Genomic DNA, 12,914 nt, shown 5'->3' with positions numbered 1-12,914 from the left:
CCTCAGTCTCTTTTTACTTGGATTTTGTTCCAGGATAATGCTTCCTACCAGCGTAGAGGAGATAAATACTTTGCTTCTTGCATGGGTAAAATATAAGTGCCTGTCTGACCACTGCTAAATAATAAAATTCAAGCCATCCTGTTTTGCTTTTTCCTGTAGGTTCTTTTCTGGACAGCAGCTCTCCCTTTCTTGTGGTGGCTGCTTGTACCGCTCTTGGGGAGATTGGAAGGAATGGCCCCTTGCCAATCCCCAGTGAAGGACCAGGATTCACAAAGCTTCAACTTGTGGAAAGCTTATTGGCTCGAATCCCTTCCAGCAAGGAAACAAATAAGGCAAGATTATGTAGTGTTGTTATGATTCCTTTTCATTTCTGGAATGCTCTGTCCCCAGGTTTATGTATTACCTGTCAAACTCAGCCTCTCTTTTGAAAAAAGAATTAGGCTTATCGCTGGTTTTATTGAGTCAGAATTAGGCTAAGGGTTTTCCAGTTTTGTGTCACTGTTGGTTAGATGTGCTTTCTGTAGTCATAATCAGGAGCTTACTGGATGAAAACTAGAAATGGTCATAATTTTAATTAAAAAAAATAAAATCTTTTACCTGGAAATAATCCTGAAAGGTTAACAGGATGTTTGTTTTGATACCTGGTCTGTAAAAAAAGTGCACTGATTGATGTAATAAGTGTTTTGCACGACTGACTTCTGGTACCTTAAGTGAAACTTCAGCAAGGTTGAGAAAGTGGGTTGAAAGTATATCTTCCGGACTTACAGGAAGGTTTTGTGATTGAGTTTGGTTTTTGTTTATGTTTAAAGATGAAGGAACGAGCAATACAGACATTAGGTTACTTCCCAGTGGGAGATGAAGATTTTCCCCACCAGAAGCTACTGTTGCAAGGTTTAATGGATTCTGTGGAGGTGAGGCACTGTCAATGTATTTTTCTTTATACTGCAGTGAGTATTTCTATTTAAATGCTTTTCATATATTCTAGAGACAGATTTTACAAGGGAAGCTATCTTTTTGTAATAGTACCCCTGGGTTCTTTAGAACTGCCTTAAAACAGAGAGTGAAGGTAGGTTTGGGGCTGGTAAAATGTTTTATGTCACGGTTTAAAAACTTGCCAGTCGAGGTCTCTGGGGTGAATATGTCTTCCACTTTAGGAGAACTAACTAACTGTATGTGTAAAATCTTAAGAAATTATACTAATGAAGCCATAGGTTTGTACTGTAGCCTTCAAAAGTACCCTAAAAGTAGATAATATGATACTTTCTTTTTTATCTGAACTGCATCAACTGATACAACTTGCTTGCGTTACGAGCTTTGTTTATAGGAAAACATGTATCTGTTGTCAGTCTAAATACATCAGTATAGTGTACTGGTTTCATGGTACTTCAGAGCTCCTATACATTTTAAAATATACCAAGCAGCAAAATTAAACAGTCAAGGAGCTTTTCAGGGTTCTTAATTTACAGGCTTTTTGACCTTTCTTCCTTGTTCATACTAACATAGGGTTCAGCATTGTCGAAGCAGCTGTTGAGTATCAGACAGGCTGGCTTTGCTGAATACGCCAATTCTATGTGCTCAAACAAGCAAGAATAGTAAGAACATTGTTTACACAACATAAAATGATGTTTCTAAGTGCTATGTTTATCTCCTGTAACTGCTTAGGGACTTTACATCTTCCTTTATAAAATATGTATTTGGGAAAAAAATCCAGCAAAACAGCAAACAAAAACCAAGCCAAACCCAAACAATGTATCTTAGATTGAAGGAGGCTAAAATCTTACTTCTCAAAATGCCTGCGCATTTTGTGCTCCCAGACAGTAAAAAGAACAGTCTAGTAGGCGCCAAGCAGGTACAGAAATCTGTTCTTATGACTCAAGATTCATAAATAATGACAAAAAAAGTGGCAGAGTTCAGCACATTCTGTTTCTGAGAGCTTAGAGAGTAGAGGAAGAGGATAGAGGAGTAAAACAAAGTATTGTCTAAATTATTTTAATGTGAATAACAAGTTTTTATATCTTTTATTAATGATCAACTTCTGGATGGAACTTCAGGAGAATCTTTTATTACTGCACACTATAGCAGTAGTTTTGTTGATGCCTGGCAATCTTGTTCTAATTTTGTTTTATTTTCATCCTATCTCTCTAATTCTTTCTGTGCTGTGTTCTGCTAAGTTGAACTTCTGCAGACACTAGCAAATGCTCTGTAGGAGATACACTTTAAGTGTGGAAATTCTAGCTCTTACAGTTCCTTTTGGAGAGTCTGATGCTGGATAAGTTTCCTTACCAGTCTCAATGGGTGTGGGTTGCCACATAGTCTCAGCAGTTCACCAGAAGCGTACTGGGATTGGGAGAAAGACTGTGGTTCTGTGCAGTACATGCCAAAAGTTTTGGTGTGTGTTCAGGGCTGTCAGTAAGGCTCTTGTGTTTTTCAGGCCAAACAAATAGAACTGCAGTTCACCGTTGGTGAAGCTATTACCAGTGCTGCTGTAGGGACAAGCTCGGTAGCTGCACGTGATGCATGGACGGTCACAGAGGAGGAATATATCCCTCCTTCAGGTAGGCTTTGCTAATACAGGGGATGGGTTGAGGAACATAGAATATCACAGTTACAGTCTAACACTGAGCTTCATAACTTTATTTCTGTGGTGGTTGATTTTATAACCATAGAAGTAAGAGGTATTTTGTGTTTGTTCATGCTGGTTATATACAGGTCATTTCACCTCTTAAGTCCCATTTGCTCAGAGGTTAGAAGACTATTTCGTGTGCTGTTTACATGTGCTGTTAAATAGCTTCTTCAAATCTAATTCATGCCACTTGACACTGAATTTCTTCTATTATTTTATTTTGGTTTGCCATGTTGGGTTAGTTTCAGATTCAAATACATAAATCTTTCAGAATATTGTTTTGAAGCCTGCACTGGGAAATAGGGTTATGACATTAAATTGCAAGCATTTCCAACAACTTGGAATTATATGATTAAGTGACATATCAGCCTCAGACCTGCACACAGGTTTTTTAATGTTATGAGGGTGGTTGTAGATCTCTTAAGTGTGCACAAAGCTCAGCATGTACAGAACAGGGTTAGAAACTGAACCTAGCCACTGCTCCAGAAGTTTTGAGTCCTAACAGAAAGAACATTAAGTCTTACGCAGCATGAACTGACAGCTTCTTTTTGGCCACAGGCTCTGAAATGCTTTTATGAAGGGTTAGGAGGACTCTATTCAGTGTTTCTATTAGTAGAAATACTTTCTTAGTGACTCCAGTGAACGCTTTTCCTAAATACGCAGAGATTAAGGTGTCATCTGGGTATTCATGAGCTAACTAGATTTTTTAATTACTGCTGCACATTATGTTGGAAGTAAAGATGAGTGTGTCTGATTCTCAAAGCTCCCCTTCTTCCCTCCACCTTTCTTCTTTTCATATAGATTTGAAAGGGAATGATGTGGTTCCCTGGGTCCTAGACCTTATTTTGAACAAGCACATAATCAGCCCCAACCCACACATTAGGCAGGCAGCTTGCATCTGGCTTCTGTCAATGGTGAAGAAGCTGAGCACACACAAAGCAATTAAGGTAAGAAATATTCCCTTTCCTGATGCTGGCTCCTTGTCCCTGTTTTTACCTCTCGCTTCCTTTCTCTCCCTTCATTCCAATTCACTTCCATTGCCCTTTTTTCCCTAGTGCTGGTGCAGTCCTTACTGAGATTTTTTGAGACATTGGCTTATCTTTTGTCACGAGGAGAACATACTAACTGGCAGATGAATGAAGCTTTTTGGCACCTTTGTAAATTTCTGACCTGGCACTCAGGTTAGAGTGAGCACAGTGTAAACGGCTTTTGTAGGGTGAAGGAGCAGGACATCTTACCTTGTGGAGGAGAGGTTGGGGTCTGTGCTGTTCTTAGGGTTTATTTTTGGAAATGTTAAAAGGAGGTCTAGGAGGTGAAGAAGGGGGAAAATTTCTGGACTCATTTGTTTCAGAGTTCATCACAACTTTGGTACCAAAGAACAGCTGTTACGTGATTCATGCACTGTGTATTTTTGGTGTGCTTGGAGAACCTAATATTTAGGATGCGTGTCTATAATGAAAGAATGTAAAAGATCCTGTACAAGGACTTAATAAAGGCTTCCCAGCCATAATGTTCTGTCCCTGCATAGAGGTACTACAGACTGTGGTGGGACCATGTAGCCATCTTGTGCTCTTCAGGTAAAGAGCTTTGGGGCAATAGGTGCTTTGCAATTGTAAGCTGTTATATGTAAAACCTTGCTGCATATTATACTCATCTAAATGGTCCTTGTGGAAGTTGGCCAAATCCAGTAGTTTGGGGATGAAGAAAAGTGTCCTCACACACAGGATAGCCCCATCTTGCTGCAAGCCAGATTTACGGTGCATTACTGACATGTATTAGGCAAGGAAAATAAAACATGTTTACTAATGGCATGGTAGTTGTAAAAAGGTGCTGGAAAAATAACTTACCTTCTGTTAATGTCAGTCAGGCTGCTGCTTACCTGTCTGGAAAGGAGAGCAGTTGTAGGCGTAGCTCAAATAGGCAGCTCCACTGATACAGTAGTCTCTGTTTATCTGTTCAGAACTTGAGACCAGATGAAGGATCCAAAACTTGAGATAAAAATAATAATGTCCTTTTTTCTCAACTTACAGTCTCATCTCAAGGATATTCAAAGTGCATTTGTTTCAATTCTGTCAGATAGTGATGGTAAGTGCTATCGCATGTTAAGGGTTGTGTCTTTTCATAGGCATTTAAGAGTATGAAGGGAATTTTTGAACTGCCAGAAAGTCACCTACATGCCTCTGTCAGTCAGCATTAAAAGATGACTGAAGAAACATCCCATTTCTGACGTAATAGGAATGATTTCTAGTCATTGCATGTAGAGATAAGCAGCTTTTTCTGTGCTTTGCTAACCAAATACATCTTTTTTTTTACATTTACCTCTTCAAATTGTAATAGCAGAAAATGTTCATTGATTCTTCTATTCTGCTTTGGACAGTAGGATGTGTATTGCAGAGTTCTGCATGGACAGGAACTCTAAGCCCTCTATAAGCTAGCAGATTTTGTTTGTAGGTCTTCCCATGGCTGCTAGTGGAAAGGGAGGTAGCTGGCAGCCCATCCAAAGCTCACTGAAGTTGGAGATAGTATTACCACTAATGTTAATGAACTTCAGGGGCCAGCAGCATGTCAGAATACTTGGAGCTCTTGGAATTCTCTCTGCTCTTTCAAAACCTGTAGTGACAGTATTAACGTGAAGATGTCACCTAGTTCAGAACAAATTGTTGCTTCAGAATACAAAGCTTATGTCTTGCCAGACTAGATCTGCTCAAAAATGGAAACCTGTGAACTGCAGCAGAGAGCTGGTTTTGCTAGATCATGATTTTGGTTGAATCTTGGTTTTGAAATTTGTTACTTAATTACATACTTATCGTTAATTTTACCTTGTAAAACCTCTTGCAGAGCTTAGTCAAGATGTTGCTTCAAAAGGTCTTGGGCTGGTATATGAACTAGGAAGCGAAGAGGATCAGCAAGAGCTAGTCACCACACTTGTTGATACCCTTATGACAGGGAAAAGGTACAGTGAGCTCAGAATAAAGTGAGAATATTCTGAGCAGTATGTTTGATGGGAACAAGAATGTGCCTCTCGTGTGTGGAAAAAGACGTTTTGAGGCAAAGGGCATGTCAATATCCATGTATTCCTAGTGGGTCAAACTCAGACATGTCTTAATTCATCTTAGAATTGTTGTCACTGAAGTTGTTCTGGTTTTGTTCCATTCAACAGAGCTTCAAAATCATTTGTCCTGATTCAAATCAGGTGGGGTTTCATGGGGTTTCCAGAAGGAAACTGTGTAATTGCAAAGGACAATGCATGATGTGAACGTTGCAGAACTGGGAACTTGCTTGTGTATGAAATGTACCTTTTGCTGGGGAAGTGTGAGTGGTTGCTTGTTAGTTTGAGTGTGAAAAATGCTGGTCTTCCAGGAGTCCTGGCAAGTAATTCTGTTGATCAGTGCTGAAAGTGCTCTTTAACAGCCCACTCCCTTCTAGCCTGGTGTGCGTGTGCACATAGGACATAGCCTAGGTTGGGAGTGTTGAGATCCAGTGATGGCAAACAGGAAGAATTAAGATGGATGAAAATACGATTTTTTTGGTTTTTTTCATTTTAAAGTAGAGATTTGCTGGGCAGAAAAAAAAAAAAGACATCATTCAGTGTTTTGACTTTTTACCTCCTAACTGCTCAGCAAAGCCCTCACTTTCTGCATCATCTGTTTAATGTTACACATGATGCAGGTTAATGAGGTTCCTTATACATTGCGTAGCTTCACACACATGTTTTCTGTGGGACTGGAACTGGAAGAATGGGAAGCTACTGAAGTAATGAAGGAAACAAACTTGACCTGCAGCATGCAGTCCATTAAAGGGTAGATTTTTGGTAAAGCTAATACTGGATCTCTTTTCTACCAGAGCCAAACATGAGATGACTGGAGAAACTGTGGTGTTTCAGGGTGGCCTGAGCAAAACCCCAGATGGGTAAGTTTACTGATGGTCCTGATGGCAGGCACATAATCAGTGCTGAAACAATATTCCCTTGCTTACAAATCTACTTCCTGAGCTTTTTGTTCCTCATTGCTCTCTGAGTTACCATAACTATTTTCTGGTAGTACAGATAGGGTATTCACTTCTCTCTGCTTTAGGCTGTGAGCTGACTATAGCTTTACCTATTAATGGCATTTGTGTAGCTAAAAATAGTGACACCGATTTCCCTTCTGCTTTCCAAAGTCAAGGCCTTTCTACCTACAAGGAGCTTTGTTCACTGGCTAGTGATCTCAATCAACCAGACTTGGTGTACAAATTCATGAATCTGGCCAACCATCACGCCATGTGGAATTCTCGAAAGGTAATTTGCTGCTTTCATACCATTTATATTCCCACTATGAACTCCAGAAACAATAACTGCCTTTCTCTAGCTCTGGTTATATGAAATATGGATAATTGCACATTTGTTGATGCTTTGGTGTCAGGTCCTATGCAAATTTACCTGCCTGAAGAACAAATTTAAGATTACTTGAAATTCTTAAAACAAAACATTGGTATCACAGGGTTCATATCATCCTGCATTCCTCTCTATATCAACTGTGATCCTTCCTTTTTTACTTTTGAGTGTGCTTGGGAGCCAGATCTTGATGTGATCCAACAGTGAGATAACATTTTCAGAGCTGGATGAATTTGCAGATGCCAGAGTGACTTTTTTATGTAAAAAGGAAGAGCAAAAAATATTCAGGAACAAGTTATGAAAAAAACAATTGACAATACACAAGTTTAATCACTGTTGTCAAAGCATTATTTTTCAAGTCAAGTTTGATATTTTAGAGCTATAGGGACCTTTAGCAAAGCCAAAATACTCTTGGATCCGTATCCTGCTTAAAAAAGTATCATCATAAACTTGAAGATTTAAGCACACTTTTCAGAGCTGTAACTTGAGGGTTATTTCATTAGCTTTACATAAGCATGGAAAAACTTTCCTCCAGGAAGCAGGCAGAGCACCTTTCATGTGCTTTCATGCAGAAGACTCTGGTAGCTGCATCTACTGTATTGCACCTTTTGTGCTCTTTCATGCTTGCTGGCTGATGTTTTGAGTCTCTGGAAACACCACTTGGTGCAAAAATAAAAACGCCCCAGCATTAACTTTCGTCCAGAGTTTAGCAAGTTGATACGTCTCTCAAGGCTTGCCTCTCTTTGCATTGGCACTGGAGACGCACAGGAGCACAATTAGGCTCCTGATCCTCACGGAATTTCACCAGCTAGGATGAGTCAAGAAATTCGACTCAGTGACTGAGTAGGCTGAGCTTTGGAATTTGAGTTTGCAGAATCATTTAAGTTGGAGGGGCATCTGGAAGTCTGTGCTTCAAACCTCCATACAAGAGTGAGTCAGAGCAAGCTGTTCAGGGCCTTGCAGATGATGCCTCCCTTTTCTTTATACTTTCTGCAACCCCTTGCTCCTCACAGCAGTAGTTCTAGCTGAGGGTGTGCCTTTATTACTCTTTGTTGGTTTTTTTAGATTAACCCAGACAGCACATCCTGCCCTGTGAAATCCTTAGAGTGGGGTTTTGAGTGGCAGCCTTTGACACTGCAAAGCAGGAAACATGAAATCAGTAGATAATGCACTGGCCTGTATTGAACAATTTAGTTTTGGGCTATCCTGCATCAGTTCCACTGTGTTGGATTTGAGAGTGGAATTGAGAGTGGTGAAGAAAGAAAGAAAAGAGGGTGGAAGAGTATTTGAGTTTCATTATAGATGGAGGCAAAATCATAATCCCCAGAATTTTCAGGTTGTAGAGATAAAGTGGAGTTGTTTTATTTTTAGTTTCTCAGTTCCTAAATTAATCTAATCGTAAGTGCAGCAGAGTTGTAGGGAAGCAGTGGCCCACACTCGCTGGTCTTTCCCAGAAAGAATCTCTCTGGCAAAACATATTCAAATCTTCATAATTTTAATTCTTCACCATCACTTTTTGCAAGCAAGGTCAGTAAGTATCTTGAAGGTTGGAGAGAAGGAACTTTATGACTAATATGTTGACTGTTGAGTGTGATTGTATGCTTAAGATCAGTGTGGTACTGTAGCACTGATGGGGGACTGATTCTGGTAACATTTTACTCATTTTGATTTGGTCTAAATCTGAACTGTATCAGTCAGTTTGCCTCCGACGATGGTGTGCTCAGAAGCAATGACTGAATGAGTGAGCATTGTTTCAGCAAATACTCTCTTGTCATTTCAGGGAGCAGCTTTTGGTTTTAATGTGATAGCTGCCAAGGCTGGAGAGCAGCTGGCTCCATTTTTGCCCCAGCTTCTTCCCCGGCTATACCGTTACCAGTTTGACCCCAACCTGGGGATTCGACAGGCAATGACCAGCATTTGGAATGCCTTGGTCACCGACAAGACGATGGTGAGTGAGCAGCAAAGTGCAGAGTTGGTGGGTTTGCTGCTAGCCAGCAGTGTCTCGGAGATCCTCATTGAACAGTTGTGTCTTTGAAAGGAGGGGCTATGCAGGAAGGGGTGAGGTATTGTCCTGCAGAGAAAGAGGTGCTTAAATCCGTGGATGAGCTGGAGGGTGCACAGAGGAGGATGCTCCTGTATATGAAAGAATAATTGCAGACCTTGTTTGCACAGCCTGCGATAAAATCTATGATTTACTTGAATTGTAGTCTTTCCACACTTGGATATTGTTTTCATATTGCTTATGAGAAGCTCTTCAGGAATTCTTACGGCCTAAGATGCCCTTCCTAGAGCAAGAGCATCTAAATACGATTCCTCAGTTTTTAAGTGGGAGGAAGCCCATGGGAAGCAGTTTCTCTAAGACAAGTTTCAGGAATAAATGATTTTTGTGAGATGCCATTGCTGTAAATCTGTGCTTGCTGTGCTTGCTGCTGCATCTAAACAGTTCAGTTGCATCTAAACAGTTCAGTTGATAAAGGACTGAGGGACTTCCTCTTTTCTTGTCACCTCCGTCACATTAAGCCCTCAAGCGGTGCAGGAAAGGGCATGTCTAAAGCAAAGTCAGAGTAAGTTTGCATGGGGTCAGATCTGGGAATTATTAATTCATCTGCTGTGGCTACGAGCAGGCTGTACTGTTCAAAAGAAACTTTTCTTCATCATAGAACAAGACAAGGATGCATTGTCCGTACTTGTTTCATTATTTTGCCTTTTTTTTAATAATAGGTTGATAAGTACATGAAGGAAATTCTTGAAGATTTGATCTGTAACCTAACCAGCAGTCTGTGGAGGATAAGGGAGTCCAGGTATTGCTAGAAAAAGTAACATATTTTTCTTTGAACTCTGTTCTTTTCTTCACCATAAATTTGTTAACCTGAAGAAGTTGAGGGGGGAAAGAGGACACATCCTTTCATCAAGGTAGAGACTGGTCTAGTAGTCTGAACTTGAAGTGTAATAAAATCTTGATGCTATTTGCTTCATTGAGCCTGAAATTTGTTATTGCATGTGGCTTGAGCATGATACTAAACAGCATTTGCTGAAGGAGGAGTTCTCTGGTCACAAAGTTCTTCCCTGTCCTTGGACCTGAAATATCGCTTAATATTAGAAAACCTTGGCAGTCTGGCTGTGTACATACTTGGCAGCAGGATGCCAGTCTATATCCCATTTTTATTCAATTGTTTTTTTTATTTACAATGATTTTTATTTATACTGTGTTGAAAACTTCCATTTTAATTTCAGTCCTAGATTTTAGACCATTTTGGTTTGGTTTTGTCCTGTACTCACAGAAAAGCACATGGAACAATTTTGTAATTGGAATGTTTGTGACAGCAGTTTCCACCACAGCAGCCTTTCTCACTTGCTGTCACTCATGTCAGATTTCACCTGACTGGCTGGACCTTTTTTTTTTCTGTCTACTGGAGGAGGCATTATTATGATGGTGTACATTTAGGCATGGGGAAAATAAGGAATGTGAAACAGTTCTTAATTTTTTTTTAAAGGTTTGCTTGTACATACGAACATATCTGTGTATACACCTATAGCAAATAAGCATACCATATGAAGGACATAAAACCTCTTGTTTGCAGCTGTCTGGCATTGAACGACTTACTAAGAGGAAGATCTTTGGATGACATTATAGACAAGCTTCCAGAGATCTGGGAAATACTATTCAGAGTGCAAGATGACATTAAGGTAATGGAACTGATAATTGAAAAGGAATCTTTAACAGAAGTACAGTGATCAAGCTCTAAGATGTTTAAAGAGAGATTCTCTGAGAAGTCGGGTTGAAACCAATGGGATTTTTGGGGATTAAGCAGACAAGTAATTCTGCAGTTAAAATTTCCATGCCACCTTGGAAATTCTTCGTGTATTTTAAGTGTTGGTTTTCATTCCTGCTGTGCTTATTCTTGATGGCTCAGCATTTTTCCTGGATATGAAAGAACTTCTAAATATTTGCTTAGCCCCTGAGTATAGAAACATTTATTTTGTGCTTCATGTGTGCTTAAATTACTTGCATATATGAAGTCAGAGTCCTCAGCTCCTGCCATGTTTGAGCTGTGTTAAGTAATGTATTTGTCACTGAGTATGCCAGATACTCAGATGAACCAGAGTAAAAGTTTTTTGTGAAAAATACTATGTTACGTATTAGCCATGGGTATAGCCTTGTCAGTATGAGTGATATAAATTAATATGAGTTGTTGTGGAGAAGTTTTCAAAATAGCAACAATGGATTGTTGACTTGTTTTTTAGGAAACTGTGCGAAAGGCAGCAGATCTCGCCCTGAAAACTTTAAGCAAGGTAAAACTCTTCATCATTTGCACATGGAGTGTGTAGTTTTGATGTTAGGTAATGATTCACTACCATATTTACAGGAGTGACCTGTTTACCATAGGCTGTTTTGAAAAGACCTCCAGTATGAAGTAGTTACGATAAACAGAGCAGCCCCCTAGGAAGCAGTCATAAGTCATCCTCTTCTGTACCTTTTTTTGGTGCTGCTAGAGGATAATGCAATGTTAAGTCTTAAACAACCAAAGGAGGGATAGGATATAATGAGCTGTGTTTTTCCCTCTCTCCTTTTTGTCTCACTGGGGATGGTATTCAAGGAAATTTCGTACAACTTCAAGTCCAACTGATGTAGTTGACCAAGTCCAGTGGAACCTTACTGGTGTGAAACAAAGTAATCCACTCTTGGCTTCACACCCTGGTGCTGTTAGTGACAGATTTTTTGGGGTGTAGTATATGTATCACTTAATATTTTGTTTGGTATTCCTTTCACAAAGTCAGATCAGTGGAAATGGAAACAGATCTTAAAAACTGTGTGTGAAATCACAACCTTCATGGTGCATGCAGTGTGACATTTCAGTGGCACAAGTTCTGATCTTGTACCAAAATGTTGCAACTGCAGAATCTTCTGACCTGGGCCTTGCTTTTCTGCCTAGTGGAATATTTGAATCCACGTGGCTGAGAGGCTGTCCCTTAACTGAGAGGTCATTTGGTCTGTCTCATCATCTGGATATACATCAAGGCCTGCTAAGTTCTGAATCTGGCTTTTCTGGAAGCTGACTCTAGCTGAAACTCCTTTTGTGAATGTGACTTGGCTTAAGTACCTCCTGGAGAGGGGAACGAAAATGTAACAGAGGCTTTGTTTGGCTTTGAGCAGTTGCTGTAGTTGCCATTGACTTCCTGTCTGAAGGAAAAGGTGCTTTAATGTAATCTGAGCAGGAGATTTGTACATGCTTCCAACGTGGATTCTCACCTGTCCCTAGGTCTGTGTGAAAATGTGTGAGCCCTCTAAAGGAGCAGTGGGTCAGAAGACGATAGCTGTATTACTCCCTTGCCTCCTAGACAAAGGGATAGTAAGCACAGTTGCTGAAGTCCGATCTCTCAGGTTAGTTTTGCATCATGTAAATTCCCTGGGGGTTGTATCATGATTTCATGGAACATTGGAATCATAAAATGGTTCGGGTTCGAAGGGACTTCACATATCTAGTTTCAACCCCCTGCCATAGGCAGGAAGACCTTCCACTAGACCATGTTGCTCCAAGCCCTATCCAGCCTGGCTGTGAACAGCCACAGCATTTATGGACAACTTGTGCCAGTGTCTCACCACCCTCACAGTTGTCCCAGAGAGACCCAGCTTATTCGCTCGAGTTGCAGAATGTGTTTGAAGGGACAAGTTTCTCCTCAGGACTGCTTTCCTGCTTAGTCCTCCTCTCACTGAGTTCAAACAGCAGCTCCCAAAACTGTACGCATCTTTGAGAATATCTGGCCTCTCTGCAAATGCCCAAATTCAGTTCCCATCAGGAAGTCCTTTTCTCCCTGTACAACTGGCAAACTGATCTGCAAGCAGTTTGCTGTGCTGAAGATTTGTCTTCAGGACTAGCATATGTCTTCTGCTTGTAGACAAAAAGTCCCATGGTAGCT

The 12,914-nt window shown here is 40.3% G+C and overlaps 1 protein-coding gene across 1 annotated transcript in view; it reads left to right on the top strand.

Annotated features, from left to right (window-relative positions):
- Positions 1–12,914, top strand: part of ECPAS (Ecm29 proteasome adaptor and scaffold) — a 69,136-nt gene that overhangs the window by 41,763 nt on the left and 14,459 nt on the right. Inside the window, 13 exon segments of the mRNA XM_061368819.1 lie at positions 160–332; positions 810–911; positions 2,432–2,555; positions 3,425–3,570; positions 4,654–4,708; positions 5,462–5,576; positions 6,467–6,532; positions 6,782–6,899; positions 8,776–8,943; positions 9,717–9,796; positions 10,577–10,682; positions 11,241–11,288; positions 12,257–12,378. Of these exon segments, the coding sequence (XP_061224803.1) occupies positions 160–332; positions 810–911; positions 2,432–2,555; positions 3,425–3,570; positions 4,654–4,708; positions 5,462–5,576; positions 6,467–6,532; positions 6,782–6,899; positions 8,776–8,943; positions 9,717–9,796; positions 10,577–10,682; positions 11,241–11,288; positions 12,257–12,378 (1,423 nt within the window).

The sequence above is a fragment of the Neopsephotus bourkii genome, unplaced genomic scaffold (genome assembly GCF_033783945.1).
Source record: "Neopsephotus bourkii isolate Nb327-2 ecotype Australia unplaced genomic scaffold, CSIRO-AGI_Nbou_v1 NB_1447, whole genome shotgun sequence".
Taxonomy (NCBI): Eukaryota; Metazoa; Chordata; class Aves; order Psittaciformes; family Psittacidae; genus Neopsephotus; species Neopsephotus bourkii.
This window is presented reverse-complemented; position numbering and strand designations above follow the sequence as displayed.